At 44.6% G+C, this 20,361-nt stretch overlaps 1 protein-coding gene across 3 annotated transcripts; it reads left to right on the top strand.

The window, feature by feature from the left end:
* The first annotated feature begins 261 nt into the window (after nucleotides 1-261).
* Nucleotides 262-18,600, top strand: clint1a (clathrin interactor 1a). Of its 3 annotated transcripts, none has more exons than XM_021321151.2 (12): nucleotides 262-536; nucleotides 6,020-6,124; nucleotides 6,934-7,030; nucleotides 7,189-7,297; nucleotides 9,208-9,372; nucleotides 9,529-9,712; nucleotides 11,845-12,061; nucleotides 12,158-12,248; nucleotides 12,674-12,739; nucleotides 13,131-13,411; nucleotides 16,068-16,260; nucleotides 16,352-18,600. In XM_021321151.2, exons 1-12 carry the CDS (start codon nucleotides 496-498, stop codon nucleotides 16,642-16,644), a joined length of 1,842 nt encoding a protein of 613 aa, XP_021176826.2. In that variant the 5' UTR covers nucleotides 262-495; the 3' UTR covers nucleotides 16,645-18,600. The 3 variants fall into 3 exon arrangements, with proteins under 3 accessions (XP_021176826.2, XP_012726397.2, XP_021176878.2); XM_012870943.3 differs by having other exon boundaries at nucleotides 13,128-13,411; XM_021321203.2 differs by having other exon boundaries at nucleotides 269-384; nucleotides 13,128-13,411.
* The last annotated feature ends 1,761 nt before the right edge of the window (nucleotides 18,601-20,361 follow it).

Below are 20,361 nucleotides of genomic sequence, written 5' to 3'. Positions count from 1 at the left end.
GAAAAACAGGGATGGACATTTTTCCACCAGCTCCTGTGATAAACGTCGCATCAGAGGACTATAAGGTTTAGGGGTCACGCGTTTGATTCTTCAAAGGTGAAAATTCACCTTTTCTCTCACTATTGCCGGTTTACTCTTTCCTTTTTGCGTCGGTTCGTCTGTCCGTCAACGCCATCCTAGGAAGCCGGCAGCTATAATAGTCACTTCCTGCCATGTATTTACATATATTTAACTGACATGTTGGTTTCACACTCATTAAAAACTACAACTCCAGTGCTGCTCTGGGCAGTTTCGATGACGTGACAAGGGCATTGCATTCGTCGCAGTAACCTTTCCTGTCTGCCTGGTGGTGCGTTTGCGCCTCCTGTGTCTTGTAAAGGGGAGGTGAAGAGGACTAGATTACTTTCCAGAGTTCAAGGTTTGGTTTCGGCGTTCGTCCGGCGTGAAGGGTTTCTTTTAACCGAGGCACCAAAGCCCCTTTTTCACATAGCCAAGATGCTGAACATGTGGAAAGTGCGGGAGCTGGTCGACAAAGCGTGAGTATATCTCTCGGCGACGTTTCTCTTAACTTGGCGTTGTTTGTGCCCCGCAGTCCCTACCTGTTTGAGAGAGACACGTACCCAAAACTTTGACGTCACTCTAACAAGTTAGCTAGCCCGGACGCTAACCAGCGATTAGCGTGACTTTTACGACCGCGCCGGGTCCCATTGTGATTGTTTGTTGTTTTTGAAGGACTCTCCGTCTGCTTGCTGTGACGTTCGCAGTGTTATGATACGAGTTGTTTGGCCGTTCTCGGGCTTTTTACCCCCTCGAAAGTGCAAGCTAACTTGGCTAGCTAACAAGCTAATTATGTAGCTCACCGGGCTAGCCAGCTAAGCTAGTTTGACAGCACTCCGGCGGTATAATCAACAGGGACTTTTAAAGACTTCACCTTTTGTCCTGCCTGTCGCTTTTTTTTTTTTTTTTTTTTTAGTTTCTGCTGACCGGGAACGTATTTAGGTGACTTTGTTTTTATCGTGTTTGTAGCCGAGTTATCCCACGGCTACAGTAGGTGTTACTGTAAGTTATGTTGGTTTATCATAGGGCAAATGACACAACCCAACACGCTTGTTCGGAAAGTGGATTCGGCTACAGCCATAAACGATTCGCAGTTCCTTACAGCCCAGATAGTGTTTAAATGGACTGTCGATCGAGTTGTATGGTTAAAATCTATCCCCTATGTTGCATGTTGGTACATTTTTCTGAGGAACCATGTATCAAAATAAACGATCTCGCCTATAAGAGAATCCGAAACACTTTCACTTCACTCCACGGCCAAGTGTGCTGGTTAAAAAACTAGTTCGATTCAGGTTTTTATATAGGGCAAAGTCATAACTAAAGTCCTCTCAAGACAAATGAAGTAAAGTTTATATTCAGAACTATATAATCAGATCAGTGCAATCGTATAGCCAGATTCTGTTTGAGTTACACACACTCTAATTCAACCCTAGTTATAAAACAATACTTTCCAGTTTAGTTTATAGTGCCGATTTATAGCCCAGATGATTGCATTGGGTCTCTCTGGCTCTGCAGCTATCCCTAATCCTGAGCCAGCATGTGGTGACTGACCCTGGATGGGTAAATTTAAAACAACCCAGGCAATTAAAAAAAGATGGGATTCTTAAGTAATTTACGTTTAACGTTTACATTAAAACCTGTTACACGAAATCACTTAAATTAGGATGTTTTCTTCGTTTTGTTTTGATATTGTCGCAAACTCTCCTAAAAAAGTAAATGCCAAAAATGTTCCGTCTCCTGAATAAGTGTTTGGTAATTGACTCGCAACAGGCAAAAAGTCTCATTCGTTAGTGCTGAATAAAATTAGTCTAGCGATTAACATCTACACAGAACATTCGGTCTGGACAGAAACAGAAACATTCGTTGTTGTTCCTCGGTTTGGAAATTCAAAATGATAGTCTTAGTGGGGGAATATGGCTTAGAAATAAAGTCTCTGCTTTTATTTTACCAAATCTGATTAATTGATCCCCCCCCCCCCCCTCCTTTTAGTTTCACAAAAAGAGATTAACTTGTTTTAAAACTTACTTTTTTCGTCTGGAAGTTGACCTGAATTCAGAGGGCAGCTAAATACAGGCTGTGAAACATGCTTGTAAAAGATGGCTGACCCCGGCATTCTAAACAATGGAAATATAACTAAAGGTTTGCTGCTAGTGGTTTTACACGGTGAGCTAAGAACAGGCTTCACATCACTTGTGTAACTTCAAACTAACTTATCAAAAAATAAGGAAATCAGTAAATTAAGGTGCCTCGTATTATGGTAAAAATAGTTTCCCCTTTACAATATTTGGACAATATATTTTCCTAAATATATATTCAGCATTGCGTGTTATTCTCTCCATTGAAGCCCAGTGTGTGCATTGGGAAAATAAGATCCCCATTTCTCCAAAAATTAAATCTTAAAAAATTGTAAATTCGAATGCAGCCAATTGCATAATGACCGATCAAGAGACTGAAGCAAAAATGGTGGAAACAAACTCTGATAATAACATATATAATTAAAGAATACAGTTTTTGACAACATTTTAAAATGTATTCTTTAAACTGTCACAGCATATTGATTTGCCATATCTGATTAAGGCCAGAGCGTTTACGATTGATGTCCAGTCCTTTGCTGTGTTTGCTGTTCATTAGTGGACATCTAGCTGATTTCAAAGCACAGGGTGAGGAGTTGTATTTAAGCAATTTTAGTATTGAAATATTAAAATTTCAAACTGGACAAGTAAATTCTTAGTGCCATTTCTGATACCACATAAATATATCTATTAAATATTTTTTCTAGTTAAGAGCAAAAATATGCCTAAGTACAATATGACGATACTTAAACTTCCTTAATTAGGACGTAACTAATAAGAGAGGTCATGAGTCTCTTCCTAGTATACATTTTAATGTCCTTCATGGAAGTATTTTATTCAGTCATGCAATTATTTTAACTTATGATAATTGCTCTTCTTTAGTGTGCCCCTGTGTCTTTTGATTTGGTGTTCATACAAATAAATGTTACTACTGATTAGGGCTGCTCAATTATCACAAAATTATAATCACGATTATTTGGATTAAAGTTGAGATCTCGATTATTTAACAAGGTTATTCATCAACTTGGATAACACGACGGTCGCCTCATCGCACAGGAAATGAATGGGAAGGGAGCGACGTCGCTCTTCACTCTTGCAGGTACAGGAGCATTAATCTGTTCCTGGATCGGACATCGCGCGGCTACGGCGCGACACACATGGCCCATAAGCTATGCATTGAATCAGGGCTGCTGCAGCGTCAGAGTACACAAAACTGTTTCTTTTTAAAGGCCAATAAACCTTTATAAGTAGAATGACATGCTGCTTTGACAGTTTGAATTTAACGTAGTTGAAATTTAATGAAGAGTGCTACGGCTGTTGTTCTGACAGGTGTGCGCTCATTCTGCTCTCTAACAGCAATGCTGCAGCGTCAGAGCAGCTAGCATGTGGAAATTACAGAAGAATTACGCAAATTTGGCCAAATATGAACTGCTCACTTTTTTTTTTCTTTTTTTTTATAAACTTTTGTTGCAAATTAAAATTGATTTTATTCAAGTACAGATTATTTTGAGAACCCTGGAAGTATTTTAGTAAGTGCTAAGCAACTGGGGCCAAAAGTAATTAAGAGCATTTAAAGAATAAGTCCTTTTTTGATGAGCTAATAGGAGTGCTAAGGAAGGCCAGTTACTTAGCACTTTGACTTTTCTGCCTGTCACCTCTAAAGTTGGGCAATATTGTGTTTTTGCTCTGCACCGTAATTTGTTTTGAGCCGCTGGCTGAACAAAGCTTGCTGTGCTGTCCTGTGCCGGGCGCTGCATTAGGGTATTGCGCAACACGTCCTGCCTTCAAAGGTTTAATTTAGCAAAGCCAGACAATAGAATGTTATTGAGTCTGCTGAAGACTTTATCCTTTGTGGATGCACTCGCCTTCCTGGAGTGTGACCTCTTGTAATGCATCTTGTTTGCCAGACGGCTTCACGAAGCCGTCCGGTAAAACATACTTTCTGTCGTGCCGGTTTTTCTCCCGTTTAAGAGAACGACTAAAGAAGCGTCCCCAAACTGGCGACGTTAACCGTGCAGCAACGTTAATCATGCAGTGGCCTTGTTGGGCTGTTAAGGGCAGATTTGAAACCTGACGGATAAAAAAAACAACAACAACTCACTAAGAGCCACGAGCCCCAGCCAGGAAAAAAAACCGTTTGACTCTGCAGGGTAGAAGCGGAAATCTGCGTGATGGTGTGTCACCCTGGAAGCATTATGACTTCTGTTTGATCGCACAGATAACAAGGAGAGCAGCCACCTCTGTGAAGAGATAAAAGGTTGCATCACTCTCTCTCTCTCTCGCTGTCTCGTGTCTTTCTGAACTTCATTCAGGAACCAAACTTTCTAATTCAGTAACTCCAGATATTGGCCTTCTTGGGCCTTGAAGGACAAGACTGCAGTTTTGATTAATAGTTTTGATAATCATTTTGATACATAGACTTATTAAGGTTTTCAAGGCAGCAGCGTGGCTAGCCCGTAATGGCTAACTGCTTAAAGTGGTTAGGTTTCAGTAGCCGTCTTGCTGCTTGTGCGCCCCTTGCAGCGCGCTGACTGCAGTTTTAAATTAGCCTTGCCTACAATTGTAGTTTCCACGCCATAACTATCTGGGTTTTAAATATTTCTAGTCATTTCTTTTCTATGCAATAAAGAGAAACCAATCGAGCAGGAGACAGGTGGTGGGCAGTAACAGGTGGGGGAGGGGCAGCGCTTCATTGCTCTGCTCCATTCAGGTGAGCAGAGCTCCAGTCATTCCCTGGAGTCTCTCTGACTGAACTTTTAAGCTTTAGAAAGCTTCCTCCCTCTGTTCCGTCCTTCCCTGCGTCCTTTCTTCTTTGCTTCCTTCCTTCCTTCCTTCCTTCCTAAAATCCAGGAAGGTTTCCTGACTCTGCAAGGCATTCCAGCGGTTACTTAAGATCACCCCCGAGGCTGAGTTTAAACGCCTGAAAGAAGGCAGCAGGACTGTAAAGGCGCTCACTGATCTTTAGGACAGTTTTCAAAGCCACGCAGCCGCTCCAGGGTCCATTCCAGGGTCAAGCTGTGTTGTAGTCCTCGCTCGTCTCTGACGAGGCGCGAAGACGTCGTTGTTTTTTTCCTCCAGTGAACCTGTGACGGGCCTTAATTAAATACATGTTACCGAATGTCTGGTTTTGATGCGTTTTTTTCTTAGCACCGTGTAACAGACGGCTCTAATAATGGACAATAATTGATGGCTTGCGTGTTACGCTGACTCGGCCAGCAATGATTTGAAAGTGGAGATAACCTGTTTTGTTTTTAAAAAAGTGTCACATGTTGTCTATCAGTTGTTACTCTACCATCAATGTGCTCAACTCTTTCATATGTCAAAGCTTTCCTCGCCCCAAAAGTCTTTTTTTTTTTTTGTTAACATCCCTGCATCTTTCCTCCGTTTATGCTTTCTCCATTTTGCAGCTATTCAAATGATAAAATCCTGACATATGGCTTGTTTGGATATGTGTCGTAGAGGGGATTTGTTTTTGTTTGTGCTCTATCAGATGAAAAAACGAATCAAAAAGCAATAGTCTTGTATGTCTTCTTTTCTTCTTCACTTTCTTGCCAAAGCTACTTTTTTCACAGTGTTATAATAGAAAAGCTCATCCCCAGACTAAGTGCAGCCATGTTTTACTCCTTAACATTTATGTCCTACAGTCCGGTACCCGGGGTGTGACTGCAGGCTTCTCTTGCCCCTCGTCTTTGTTTTTTTTTTTTTTTGTTCTTCATGAGCGCTCCTTCTTGCGGTTCTGGTTTAAACGGGGACAAAAGCTCGGGTGTGGCCATCAGCGAACTCTATTAATGTCTGCTGCGTGGTTTCAGCTGTGGCCGTATGCTGAGATAAAATGGCCAAATTCACAGCTCCGTTGCCCTTTTCTTTTTTTTAATTCATTTCATATCCAGGACCAACGTGGTGATGAACTACTCAGAGGTGGAGTCTAAAGTCAGAGAAGCCACCAATGACGATCCCTGGGGACCATCGGGACAGATAATGACTGAAATTTCCAGGTAAGGAGAGCTGAAAAATGTCACGATCGTCACACCTTTACCAGCCTCTTCCAGGCATGTAGCATTTCCTTTTCCTGCTACTTTCATTTTGAGCTGAAACGGGCCTCCGCTTTGATTAGTATTAAGTTGTTTATGAAGTCCTTATTACGTTTTTGATCCTTCTCACAAAAGTATTTGTTATCGAGGTGAACTATTCCTACCAGGCAGACACAGCTTTAATTTGGCTGTTCAGGAAACGACCTGGAGCCGCGTTTACAAAGGATTTACTCTCTGTGCAACATGTATGTTGTAAATGAAACTATAAATAATCCAAGGCTTCCAATGAATGGGTGCGACTGATCCTTTAAAATGGTTTCTGAGTTATGAATAACATAAAATCTACAACTAATTCGCTCTTATTGGGTCAGCTGAATGCTGATTAAGGCTTTTATAGCTTCAGAATATAATTACTGTTGCAGAGAGGTCGTTTATACTCAATGAGAAATGTACTTTTTAATATTTATAGTATACATAATTTGTTTGGACTTGCTGTTAATCCAGCTAAGTCCAAATGAACGGGAACCTTCGGAGAACAATGCATTTGGCTTATGCTGACTGGGAAACAAAAGACATTAAGTTTTCAATTACTTGAAGCCTGCAAATGTGCTGTTTTTCAAGTTCTGATTTTCAACGGGACAAAGTCCAGATGCAAATGGCCCAGAAGTGCCTGAAACACCTTTGTCACGCATTGCAATGTAAACATTTGTTCAAGACCGGTGACTTCCTCTTATCCTTTTGTTGCATGTTTTTTTTTTTTTTTTTGCAAACAGAGCCACCTTCATGTATGAGCAGTTCCCAGAGGTGATGAACATGCTGTGGGCCCGCATGTTGAGGGACAACAAGAAGAACTGGAGGAGAGTCTACAAGGTTAGTGACGGGATAGCTGCCCCCCCCCCCTCCCCCTCACACCACCGATGACCAGCGGCGGGCTCCTGACGCAAGAAGATGAAATGCACTTATCATGATCAAACCGTTTTTTTTTTTTACCTTTTGCTTAAACGGTTATGGGATTTTTCCTCTCATAGTCGCTGCTGTTGCTGGCACATCTAATCAGGAATGGGTCCGAAAGGGTTGTCACCAGTGCCAGAGAACATCTGTATGACCTGAGGTCGCTGGAGAGCTATCACTGTGTGGGTAAGGAGTCCTTCAAGTATTTATCTGGCTCTGTTTGACTGGAACCACACCGCCTGGGTTTCCCTCGGGTCGTTCCTCTGCATGTTTTAATCCACTGTACGTTGTAGGGTGTTTGTTCAGTAGGAAGGACGGCTAAGCATCTTCAAAGATTTTCCTTCCACTCAACTTTTCATCAGTGTCCTTGGATAGAGCTCTACATGAGCAGCCAGCCTCTCTCTGTCTCTTTAGATGTTTCTTTTTACTCTTTTTTTTTTTATCTTTATCAGTCTCAATTTATCCATCACGTCACCAATTTTATTTAAAGTTATGTTTTTGAAAGATACCTGCCTTGTTTCCTTCCTACGTCTTGCAATCTAGATCTGCCAGTTAAGAATAACTCGGCGTGTAACCTTATTCAGTTTTTATTTTATCACGTTTATGATCCATTCATGCGAGTTTGTCGAGCAACAAAAGTGTCTTTTGACGCAGAGCAGACAGCCCGTAGCAGTGATGGACTCAGGAAGGTGGGTTTTTGGTTGCAGCAGACCGAACCTCTGGAGATGAGCGACAATCGGAGCAAATGGTATTTTTGTTGGTTGTCAGAAAACGTCCACAGAGCCGTTCGCTTGCTGAGAGCGGGAAATATCGAGCGTTACGCTTTCTAGGAGTCGAGTTCAAAGAGACGCGATTCTCCTCGTATTAGGCAATCATTCACTGCGTGTTCGAATGCATGTGGAGAATAACAGATCCAAGCTTTTCTGCTGTAACCATGAAGTGACGACACTCCTGTTTCGGTTTTTAACAAAAGTAAAACATCTCTACTTCCGCGTCCTGATGCGCTCACATGAGCCGCAGTCCGACCTTCCTGCTGGGTGCGGAGGATCCAGACTGGCACCCCAGGGCTCGTGCTCTGAGGCACGCCAATCATCCGATACGTGTTGATCCGACAGAACAGACCCCACCGACGTCCGCTGGGCTCACAGTCGACACGCAATACGTTTCTGTGAGCTTTTAGTGCTGCTATCCTCAAAAATTAGGTGCGCTTAAAAAAACAAAAACACAGATATGTTAGCCTCTGAGCTCTCACTGTCTCCTGGTGGGAGCGTGTTTACCTGCACGCGTGAGAACACACGCGTGACTCGGTGTGAGCCTTAGTGAGAGAGTAGGGCTGGACAATATAGAAAAAATAGCATATATCAATAAAATCGAAATGATATTAATCGATATCGATAATTATCAACAAATTCAAAACATATTTTAAGTGCAGCCCTGGCCATTTTATGCTGCTGCTTAATGACTTATTTTTAGATGCAGAACACACAATTAATTCAAACTCAACCCTTTATTCAACCAACTTTTTACTAAAACTGCAAGTTTTTAAAAAAGGAAAAAGAACGCGTGCTCTTTGAACTCTTTGAAGGGGGCGGAGCTTAGTGACAGAGCATTTCCTGGGTCTGCTTGGTTGGGAGGATGTAATGACTGTAATATTAACCTACATGGCTAGAAACTAAAACTGTTCTTCTGTTGAACTTTTTATCGACCCTTTTTTTTATATCATCGATATACGTCTATCGATTGATATATATATTGTTATTGAATTATCGTCCAGCCCTATGAGAGAGTGAAAGAAGCGCAGTGCGACCACGTAGAGACAAACGGCTCAGGATGTGATCTGATGACAGAAATCTACAAAGGCTAATATATTTAATGAATTTAATTAAACACGTACAGACATTTAGATGATTTACACCCCCCCCCCCCCCCCCATCCTCAGATAATGATGGAGGAAACGCTGCTTTGCCTTTACTGCCTTCACTCTTAATATAAAGTTGTGTATGGACGTTGTTTGTCGTGTATCTGCTGCATGAGCTTAACAGCCCTGGGTGTGGATTCATCGCATGGTTTGTCTCGTCTTCTATCTCCGTCGCTAGATGAGAACGGGAAGGATCAAGGAATAAATGTTCGGCAGAAGGTGAAGGAGCTCGTGGAGTTTGTTCAGGATGACGACAGGCTGAGGGAAGAACGGAAAAAGGCCAAAAAGAACAAAGACAAGTTCATCGGCGTGTCCTCTGACAGTATGGGATTTCGAGGTTACGGTAAGTAACGCGACAAACGTCTGACGTTTACATGAAGTCAGATTTCTGTGCAACACTTACTTTGTTTTTTTTTTGTTTTAAAACAAAAACGGAGCTGCATAGTGTAGCTTTTTGTGTTCCGCGTGTTCCACGGTGTTCATGTTTCTCTGTCGTCAGCGGGCGACAGGTACGACTCCAGCGACAGCCGTGGAAAATGGGACGACGACTGGGAGAAGAACAAAGGACCTTTCCCTTTCAGCGAGAAGCTGGGGGAGATAAGCGACAAGATCGGCAGCACCATCGACGACACGATAAGCAGGTTCAGGAACAAGGAGCGAGACGACTCGCCAGATCGATTCAGGTACACGAAAACTTTGAGCGCGTTTAACCTTTACGGACGTTAAAACGTGTCGGGCTGAAGTGGCTGATGACGGAAGATCTGATCTGTGGTGTTCTTCAGAGCAGGAGCTAATCAACGCGGTTACATTCTTCTGTTGTCTCTAACAAGCGTGTAGCTCAATAGATCACCTGCTATTAGAAATAGTTGTGTTTTTTGTGCTTAATGGCAACAATGCAGTAAAATAAAACGGCTATGTTACTTCTGGATAGATTTGGACCAGTCGCCTCAGATTACAGATTTAGATAACAAAGAAGAAATGGAGAACATCATCGATTTATGTCAGTTAATTATAATTTAATCAGGAAGTCCATTTATTTCAATTATTTAGTTTAAAAAGGGGAAGCCTTACACAGATGTACTCAAGGGTGTATTTCAAGTGTTTAGTTTACATGACAATGGCTTACAGCTAATAAAAACAGAAAAGTCTTGAGTATTGTGTAAAAGCCAGAAGGAATAAGTATTTTTCTGTACAGTAGATGTAGTCAGCGCTCGGTGCTAGATCCTTTAGCACGGCGGTGAGCAGTCCTTCAGCTCGTTTGCTTTGTTGGTGTCCTTTAGTTTCCTCATGGTGGGTTTGTTGACCAATCAGGCTCAGTGATAGCCTCGTGAGACCATCCTGATCTCGCGAGCTTTCAAGGTTTCACTCGCAGATCAGTCTGGCTACTCTCCGTTGAAGAAAATTTGGAGCCGTTCACCAAACGAACGTCCAATCAGCGTTGGCTTTGAGGCGGGTTGAGGTGTGACGCAACGGGAAGCGCGTCAGTTCAGTCTAAAGAACATGGCGGCTTCAGCCGATGAAACTAGCGTTAGCGTGGCTATAGAGCAAGTTTTATCGGAATTACAGAGTATTTATTTGCTGAGCTAACGAGCCTTTACCTGCAGCAGCAAGAGTAGCTTGGCTTGTGGTTGTGTTTTCGTCGTCGCTCGTAACAGAGCGACGACGAATCTGATTGGTTTATTTGGCCCGTCTATCACCAACATAGGCCAATCAGCTAACCAGTATTTCCGCCCCTTCCCAAAATTACTTCAACGGAAGGTTTCCAGATGGATATGCGGAGCAAATCTATCTGGCGGAGTCAGGTAAGCTCACTGATGCCATGGTCAGTAAAGCAGGCGTTGATGCTTTTAGTCGTGTGAGCAGCTGAAGTCCTGCTATGAATCTCTCCAAACTCTTTTAAAGGACTTTGCTTCTGGGGCTCGGCCTTTATCGTGTCGTTTTATCCTTATCGTGAAATATATGTTATCATCATAGTAATCAGAGTTTATTTAAGCAACGATAATGTCCAATTAGTGGCGTCTAATAAAAAAAACAAAACTGCCAGTATTGTTTTTGCTATTTTCTCTATTGTTTGTTTCTTTAGAGTATCAATTATTATCAATGAATTCAAAAAATATAATCAAATGCAGTTCCTGTGTGCAGTTTAGTGACTGAAATCACACTTTCTTATGTAACTAGTGTCCTGATGAAATGTATTTCAATTTAAAAAAAAATAAAAATAAATGTTTTTAAGGACAATATTTGTTTATCAGGCCATAGCTGACATGAAGTCACAGCCACACTGTTGCCTAAAAAGACTGCAAGAAGCAGGTGATGGTCTTTTTATTGTTCTCACAATAGAGCCACCACACATCGTTATAAAATCTAAAGTCCATATCACCCTTCATAAATCCTCTTCTTGCGCTATATTTTTTCCCTCCGCTCAACTTTCCCGATATTTAAATGTGTGGCTGCAGCACTTCATATACTAGTCACTGTCTTGTTCTTTAAGAAGGGATGATGTTTCAGGGGAAGAAAGGAAATGTTCTCCAAAGCATTTCTGGGCCTTTAGAAAATGATTGTCTAACTCAAGAGCTCAGAGCAGCACAACAGGTCCAAACAGCTGTGTGCATAAATCATTTACTGCCTGGCTAAGATCAGGTCAGCCAGGGTTTTTAGACGCAGTAGAAGGCATTGTATCTTCCTCGCTTTAACCAGACAGATTTCTGGCATTGGTGCGGTCCTGGTGGGCAGGAATTCGTTTACCAGCTTAATCTAGTTTAAAGAACTGGTTGCATACAGAGAGAAAAACCCGTCTTTGTTCTCCCAAACGCAGCGACAACGAGGAGGACCGGGACCGCTCTTCGTACAACGGGCAATCAAAAAAAGACTTCAAAGACGAAGAGGAGACGGTTACAACCAAGAGCGTCCACATCGTGCAGGCGACGGAGACCACAGCGACACGGAAGAGAGGCGCACCGTCCAAAAAGGTGGACCTGGGGGCCGCCGCCCACTACACGGGCGACAAGAGCCCGGCCACCACCGCCAAACAGGTGCCACGCCATAAAAGGCCCATTTTTAGTGCGGCTCTGGGTTTGACTTTGTTTTTTGTTTTTCATGCTAACAATGCATTTGCCCTCTGTCTGCAGACCCAGCCGGCTGCAGCGCCGCAGCCTGCCAGCACGGGCCTGGCTGACCTCCTGATGGTGGACACCACACCCACCCAGCCTGCTGCCACAGGTACAGTCCCGTCCCGTCTGCGTTAAATCCGCAGCGCTTGTTGGTAGATTACAAGCAGAGAAACCAGTCATGCCAGTAGGAACCTGCAGTGAAACCTGGACTAACCTGATTCAGCAGCCCCACAGCTGCTGCAGGCACGCAGCAGCAGAGGCTGCTGGGAGCGCTGATGCCCGGCCGCCGGTGCTCGGCTTCAGATCTGGTGGACAGCAGGGGGAGGGAGATGATCTATAGGAACTAAGTACAGCAGATGTTTTCTGGAGGAGGGGGAGGGAGCAGTAAACAGATGTTTGGGCTCCTCCACCTATTCACAGCTTTTTCCGTCTGACACCTCGACGGCGAAGGAATGCTAACAACTCCAGATCGACGTCTGCAACTTCGCCCGCTCAGGGCCGCATTTTTAATCGCCGCTTGTCTTTTCGTCGCAGATCTTTTTGGCGGATTTGCTGACTTCGCCTCGCCCGCCGCCTCAGCTGGACAGGTCTCAGGATCCGGTATGTAGTTTTCAGTAGTTTTTAGTTTTCAGCCCCCCCCCCCCCTCCCCCACGGTGCGCGCCGGAGTAGGCTGTCCTGTTGCAGCCGTGCTGCTAGAATATTCAGAGATATGTTGGGAGGCAGCCCTGGCCATATGGAGCCTGCTACCTGCTCTGCATAATAAGAACAGACACACATCAACTCCGGTTATGGATGACAAGGAGACGGGGACAGGAGGGGGGAGGAGGGAGGGAGGGGGGCTGTGAGAGACAACAAGCTGGGTCAGTTTAATGAAAATTTAAAAGGAAGCACCAGTGGTCACTGAGAACAAGAACAGGCTGAGCTCCTGCCGCTAATGAGAGCTTCAACATGAATTCCTGTTTTTTCTCCCCTTTCACGCGTCTCCAGCAGCCGTCTCCAGCCCCAACGGAGAGTTTGGAGAGTGGAACGCTTTTCCTGGAGGCCAGATTCCAGCGTCTGCCCAGAGCGCCGACACCAGCGGGGGGGACCTTTTCGGAGCCATGGCGGCAGCTTCCCCCGCCGCACCGGCCGCCGCCCCCGCCGCCGCCTCTGCAGACCTGTTTGACCTGATGGCGCCGACCCAGACGCTCACCTCCTCCCAGAGCCTCAACTTCAGCATGAGCAGCACGCAGACGCTGAGCGCTAACGTCATGCCTCAGCCCGTGTCACAGGTATGCGCCGTCGCTTTTAAAATCATTTCCTAAAACTCTGTAAAGGAAGTCGCATCGACCACAGAGGCTTACGCTCTTAGGCCGGGAAAATCCCTTCTCAGAGGATTGTGTACGGACCAGACAAATATGTAAAGTAGAACTTTTTTATTTGGGATGAAAGACGGGGAAATATCGCCAGCTTTACAATCATTTTCAGGATGGTGTGGATGATGCTCCCAGTTCTGAATAATCTTTTCTTTCTTTGCTAAAAGTCTCTAAATGTCCCGTTTACCAAAAATTAAGTCTAACCTAGAAAATCTTTTTATTATTCTATTTTTTTTATGAAGTTGGAGGCAAATGCCTTTAGACACACAATATAACACGAATCTGAGCGGTAAAACCACATGGACCCCTAGCATTTGGACCAATTTGGAACTACGATGTGCGAATGTTGACGTGCCGAGACAAGAACCGAGGAGAGGAGAGAACTTCAGTAAAGGAGCCGCTGAATCTTATCAGTCTGTAAAGCCTAGCAGAAACAATCTCCTGATGTTTTAGGCTGGACTAATAAAGAAAATAAAGAGTTAGACACTGAGAATCTATCCAGATAAAGGCAAACCTGGTAAATCAGCAGGGGGGCGTCGTACAGCACAAGGCCGCACGGGGGTTTGGAGCAGGAAAAGGTTTCTGTCGCTGGATTGAAACGCTGAGTCATGCAAGCACTAAACGGGATAGAAAGGGAACATTGCGCCCCGTCTGTGTTTCACCGAAGATGTGTGAAAACATCAGAAGAAGGAAGAACGGCAGCAATATTACACGGGATCACAGGAAGTAGTGGTGGCTGCTGTAAAACACGCCTCCTCATTGCATGGCAGTATCAGTGTTTGGATAAATAATAATAATAATGTCATTGCAACGTACATTCCAGTTGAATCTGTTCTCTGCATTTAACCCATTCCCTCGGGGAGCAGTGGGCTGCCACTGTGCAGCAGTCTGGGGTTAAGGGTCACGCTCAGGGACCCAGAGTGGCAGTCTGTGGGAGTTGAACCCAGAACCTCCGGAACATTGCCACTCATCGCCACCACTCCCCATTAGGAGTGATCCATTGCCAGGACATGAGCGTAACTTGGAGATGATGGACTTGGATGGCTGTGATCCAAAAATCTCCAGACACCTTAGTCATTAAGGCTGTAATAAAAAGTGTAATGTGTTTAGTTTTATGTGCCCGCTGAAGAACGGTCTAGAAAATCTATGGTTTCTAGTCACTAGAGGATATAAAGACGTTAGATATCCATCCCCTCTGCAGCTCGCTCATGGCTTCATGCTCCAGGCAGTAATGGGTCAGTTAGCGGAGCTCTGAGCTGCTAACCAGAGCCAGACTGCTGGTGATTAAACGCTGTTTTAACCATGCGCCTCTTCTGTTGCTGTGGTAAAATTGAACGTTCACACCTTTTCTAGACTCCACAGGCTTCCTGTCTCTGCAGCGACGGGTCGGCCTGTGGAGGAGCAGAGATTAGTAAACCTGAAAGATGCTGACGAGTAAAGAAGACGCTGCAAATGTCTCTTTGAAGACTGAACCGCCTCCTACCAAAGTCGTACTTACACGTTGTAACAGATTTCTGAGCGCATTGTACCACATAAAATCAGTCAGTAAGCACTACGGTAATCATATATAAGGCGCACCATCAATTTTTGAGAAAATTTAAGGATTTTAAGTGTGCCTTATAGTCCCAAAAATATGGTACATGTTTAAAAAAATAAAAACATTAAGTTTTTGTTTCTCTCTGCTCTTTCCAAACCTTCTGATTTTTTTTATTTTTTTATCGCAAACCTATTCTATTAATGCTAAAACAAAGTGAAATCCTTCCTCTTTCTGTCATTAAAGTTTTAGTTATTTAAAAAACACGAACACACATTAAAGTTTTTGATGAGATGCCAGAAAAGGTGCCAAAGTGCCCAGACTTTGCACTAAACGAGAAGGCCTGACGCCCCTCCTCCACTTGTTGCTGCGCGGTGCCAGTCAGCTCATTAAAGAGCTCAGCTTCCGTCTTTCTGGTCAGGAGAATGAAAACGGTGAGGTGTGTTGTATGTTGACTGTAAAATAGATGAATAAACACCTTTTTTAAAGGAGCGAGAAGCAGATAAACCCGAATCGGTCGTTTTACATATTGATCCTTTCATTTAGGATTCCCTCGCCTTGCCTCTGTTAAGCAGGGCCTAAACGCCTCGCGTTGACCCGCACGGCGGTGGAGCGTTCGCATGGCCAGATGTTCATTTCCTCCAGAGACCGCCCACTCACCGCCCACTCTTCCTGTGAGCTCAGTCAGAATGAAAACATTACAAATTTAACAAAACCGTGTAGATGTCGACTGTAGTTCTGAGTCTGAAGGGTGACCTACTTAAAACTTGGTCTTGCTGAACCGACACCCACCCGTTATCTCCACTATAGATTGTGTCTTCCAAAGAGTTCAGCGTTGACAAGACGGGGGGGGGTTAAACGCGTCACACTGTAGGTTTTAGGCCGTTTAAGTATAAATGAAACTGCAAATCATCACAGGTTCGTCATTGTTGGCTCTTTTTGGTGCCCTATTGTGGTTTGTGTGTGTGGCTTCTGTTAAGAATCAGCTTAAGTGTTGTTTTGTGCGCACAGCTAACGTAGCGGTGTGGTTGTTCGCAGCCTTTCCACAACATGGGGGGTCCTCTGCAGCCGCAGCCCATGCAGCAGGGCATGGCCTCGCAGGGCCCCGGAGCCAAAGCAGCCCTTCCATCCACTTGGTCCGATCCCTCGGTGAACATCAGCCTGGACTTTCTGGGGCCGGGCGTGCAGCCTCCCAAGCCTAGCCAGCCCAGCCTCAACACCCTCCAGCAAGGTGAGCTTAACCCCCGTCGCTTCCCAAACCCCCCCCCCCTCGTCGGTCAAAGGTGTCTCCAGCTAAACACTCGTATTTGCTTCTCTCCCAGGATTCCCCGGCAGTCCGACGGCTCCCACCATGCTCGCCCAGGGATTTTCCAGCATGACTCTTGGACCTACGCCAGTCAGACCTCCGGTTAATACCATGATGCAGCCCGGCGCTGGCATGGGAATGGGTCTGGTTCCTAACCAGGGCATGATGGGGATGGGCATGAACATGGGGATGCCGCACGGAGGTATGACCATGGCAATGCCTGCTGGGATGGGGATGGGGATGAACCCTGCGATGGCTCAACAGCCCAAGCACGACGCCTTCGCTGACTTTGGCAACTTCGGAAAGTGACGGCACCGGAAAAAGCGGAGGCCGTCAGGAACGGTGGCAGCGTCTCGGCCGTCCACGGGTAAAGGATCATCATGAGCTCCAAACAAAGAGTACTTGAAAAATATCAACTATACTATCACGCCCTGCCATCTCCCTGTTGTCATTTGTTTTTAACAGTTCTCTGGTGAAATGGATCTGAATGAATGTGTGCCGATTGAACCAATGATGTGTGCGGTCATGTTGGACGCTGAGACGGCGTGCCTTGTTTTGGTTATTGTCCAACTGAGAAGAAAGTGCCACTGGGAAAGCGTCGCTTTATAACCTCAATCACCCAAAATCAGAGTAGCAAAAAAAAAAAAAACATTAGTAGCTACATCATTCGTTAAAAATCCACTCCAATAACTTTAATGAATCATTTGGATAACCCGATCAGCCATTTTTAACTTTCTAACACGTCGAAGAATGTCAAGTTACCTCTTTGTTTCTTCAGTTGTCCTTCGCTCTCCGTCTTCCTGTAAATAGAAATGTGGAGCCCTTTGCAATAAGTTATGAAGTTCACGGAGAGAGGCGGCGCAGACGCGACAAGCTGTATCACACAGACCAAATCTGCTACGAATGAAGATCTATGACAAAGCACGCCGATGCTTTCTCTTTGTACAAAAGTGTCGCCGCTCCAAATGTGGCTTTAAGTGTTACACTTGGGGGCGGGGCGGGGCGGGGGGGGATGATTATTAATTGTTTGCAGTGAAAAAGTTGTCGATTCATTCAAGGAACTCCTGCGTTTTGGTTCAACTGTAATTTGTGGCCTTTTCTTATTAGAATATATCGATATATTTTACCTATGAAGAATATTATAATCAGTTTGCGTCCAGGTGTGATAATCAATAAAGAGGACTGCCCCATGCGGCGGGGGGGGGGGGGCTTATGGGGGTTTTATTACAGCACAGACCTGGCAGCGGACCTCAAACAGGACATGTTTGTACTTGGTGCCTGAAGCCAAGCGGTGCTGTCTGCACACACGTCCCATGCAAATGAGATCCTTCTTTTTAACTCTGTTTTGTCTATCCCATGCACCTTTTTTCTTCTTCTTCTTTTTTTTTTTTGTAAGTGTGTCCAGACTATTCAGGCCAGAGTTCCAGCCACAGCGGCGTATTTCCTCAGCCGCTCGGGTGGATAATCCACACTGTTCAGATTGTGAGCTGCATCTCACAAACGGTGAATGTTTGGTGCATTATTATTATTCTTTTTTTTTTTTTTTGGGTATGCGGTGCCTTCCAACATCATCGTTGCACGTTACGACCGCCGCGGATGAATCCTCCACCGTCGTAACAATCGACAAGTCGGTGTGTTTTGCAGCTTGTCAGGTACGGATTAAAAGGACGAGGCGAAGCGCTTTGCTGAGTGAATTCAGCATCACCACCATCACCACCACCTTTTAATTTAACGTGTGAACACGGTTGGTCCTAAGTGATTCCAAGTGCCTGTCTCTTGACCCTTGCAATGAGTGATTGATAATCAGAACTGAACTTAGGTAGCCTGGCTTTTTTTTTTTTTTTTTTTTTAAGGCATGTGTCTGAGATAAATAATTCAGCGAGAAGAGAAGAGGGCAGCAGCCCCTCAGGAGGATTCAACTCGTGCTTTCCGACTCTCCTTAAGGGCTCCAGCTCCAGAGCGCAGTAACACGTAGTAGCCTTGCGTTGATGTCTGAAGCATTAAAAATGACCAAAATCTGTTTGCTGTTTTTTCTAATGTATATCAGAAAATTGTTTTATGCATTCTCTTTTCTACTTTAAATCCTCTTTTTTTTTTTTTTTTTTTTTGGTCCTCCTTTTTAAAACGGGATTGTTACTGAAACACTAGTATATGCAAATGTACGAGAGAACCCTTTTGAGAAAATGAGATCTTGCAATGCTCCCATTCTGATTTGATTTGAATGTCAAAGATTCCTTATGGACAACATTAAACAGTTGATTTAAATTTGTTAATGATGTGTGTTATTTGGTGTGCTGTGTCATTAGCCTCATTCAAAAGTGCTTCAAGCAGCAGAAGTGAAGCCAACGCATTTGGCTTCTAAATTGAATCGACTTAATGCGAGTTAAACTTGTTTGGCTGACAAAGAGGGGGGGGGGGGGGGGCATCGGTAAATGACGGCCAGCCACATTATAACGCAGGTAACCCCAAAAACGCATCGCAAAGGCTGCTTTTTGTTTGCTTCTTTGAAAAAAAACATGTTGGGACAGCTGGGGAAGCAGAACTGGCATATGGGGTGAAATTCAGACCAACACAAGGAAGGAAAACTTGTGAAGTGAAAGCATGAGCATGGTTTGAGGTTCTGAAAGCTGATGTCGGAGCTTACCGAGCAGCCGTCAGCCCGGTATCAGATGACACCATTAAAGCTGCCTTCCTTCTGGCTTTAAATGAAGGCAGAAATGCTATCAAAGAGTATATTGCTGATCCAGCCACCAGCTCAAATAGCAAATCCTCGTTATCCCCCTGACAGCCGGCTCAGATTGGGCCGCGAACTTCCAGTGTTGGCCCGATCTGACCCGAGCACCTGCCGTCCCCTAACTGCGCGTGGGTTTATGACTCTGCTTTCTTCTTGCCACTATTCCACGAAGGACAGCTTAGCGGGAAGCAGACCTAACAGCTGTCCTGCCAACAGATGTTCACACCTGAGCGGCGGCTCTCTGCAGCTCCTCCAGAGTTAACACGGGGCCTCTCGGCTGCGCCTCCTGCAGCTCAATGATGATGGATTGAGTGCTGAGCTGCTTGCTGGCCAATGTTTCCTACCAGACATTGGGGCTTCACAGAGATTAAAGGACTACTTACCAAACAGGCGAAAGACAAAAGCACCTAAAACGTCTCCGAAGGCTTCGGCGCTTTGGATTCAAGGTTCTAGTTTTCCTTTGTATAGCGAGAAGGACGGCCCCGATTTCTCTGGTGTAAGTGTGGAGGACGCGCGCGTAAAAAGTGATACTCTAATTTTGGGTCACCCTACAATCAGCGGCGTGCCCTTCTTTTATTGTGTCAAGATTTGTTTGAGCACACTTGCGTGACAAACACGGCTTGCATTAAACAATTGACCCCGTTTTCCCTCTCTGGAGAGGCCTGTTAAATGGGCTGCACTAATAATATTCTGATGCATTACACCAAGCCTAACAGTACGTACAGTAGATGAACAAAAGCCAAACTAATGATAGAAGATGCCCCAATTGTAAATTAAAAAAGAATATATACTGAATAAAGGGGGAGGGGGGGGGGGGGGTCTAATTAATCTCTGCAGACAAAATAAGAGAAACCCAAATAAGAAAAAGTTGCAGAACTGCAGATGTAACGCACATCCACTCAGTGCCACTTATCATCCGACATAAAGCTCTGTCATTTAAAAAGAAAAGGATGGGGGGGGGGGGGCAGCAACATCTTTACAACTTCCACGAGATGCAGTAAATTGTGCTTTTATGGGTAATGTGCCCATTAAAGAGTAAAAAGCAATCGGAGACGTCAAGACAAATGACAGCTTTTGAGTGCCATCTGCAATCTCCAGCTTCACAAACTCAATTATTCATAATGCATTTATGAAGCCCGCGGAGACTGCGCTGTCATTCCTGCTCAAACTAACGGGAAAAGCAACAGAAAGGGACAAGCTCCTCCAACGCCGCCACCGGCGTGTTTCTGCTGCCACCTGCTGGCCACCAACCATCACAGACCACAAGCACACCCAAAAAAAAGCAGCTTTAA

This window comes from Fundulus heteroclitus, chromosome 23, assembly GCF_011125445.2.
Source record: "Fundulus heteroclitus isolate FHET01 chromosome 23, MU-UCD_Fhet_4.1, whole genome shotgun sequence".
NCBI lineage: Eukaryota > Metazoa > Chordata > Actinopteri > Cyprinodontiformes > Fundulidae > Fundulus > Fundulus heteroclitus.
This window is presented reverse-complemented; position numbering and strand designations above follow the sequence as displayed.

Excerpts from the sequence above, each read along its gene's own strand:
- clint1a (XM_012870943.3), top strand. The coding sequence starts at position 496 with ATGCTGAACATGTGGAAAGTGCGGGAGCTGGTCGACAAAGC. Across the intron at positions 537-6,019 it reads CGGGAGCTGGTCGACAAAGC|GACCAACGTGGTGATGAACT; the intron begins GTGAGTATATCT and ends TTTCATATCCAG. Across the intron at positions 12,249-12,673 it reads CACCCAGCCTGCTGCCACAG|ATCTTTTTGGCGGATTTGCT; the intron begins GTACAGTCCCGT and ends TTTTCGTCGCAG.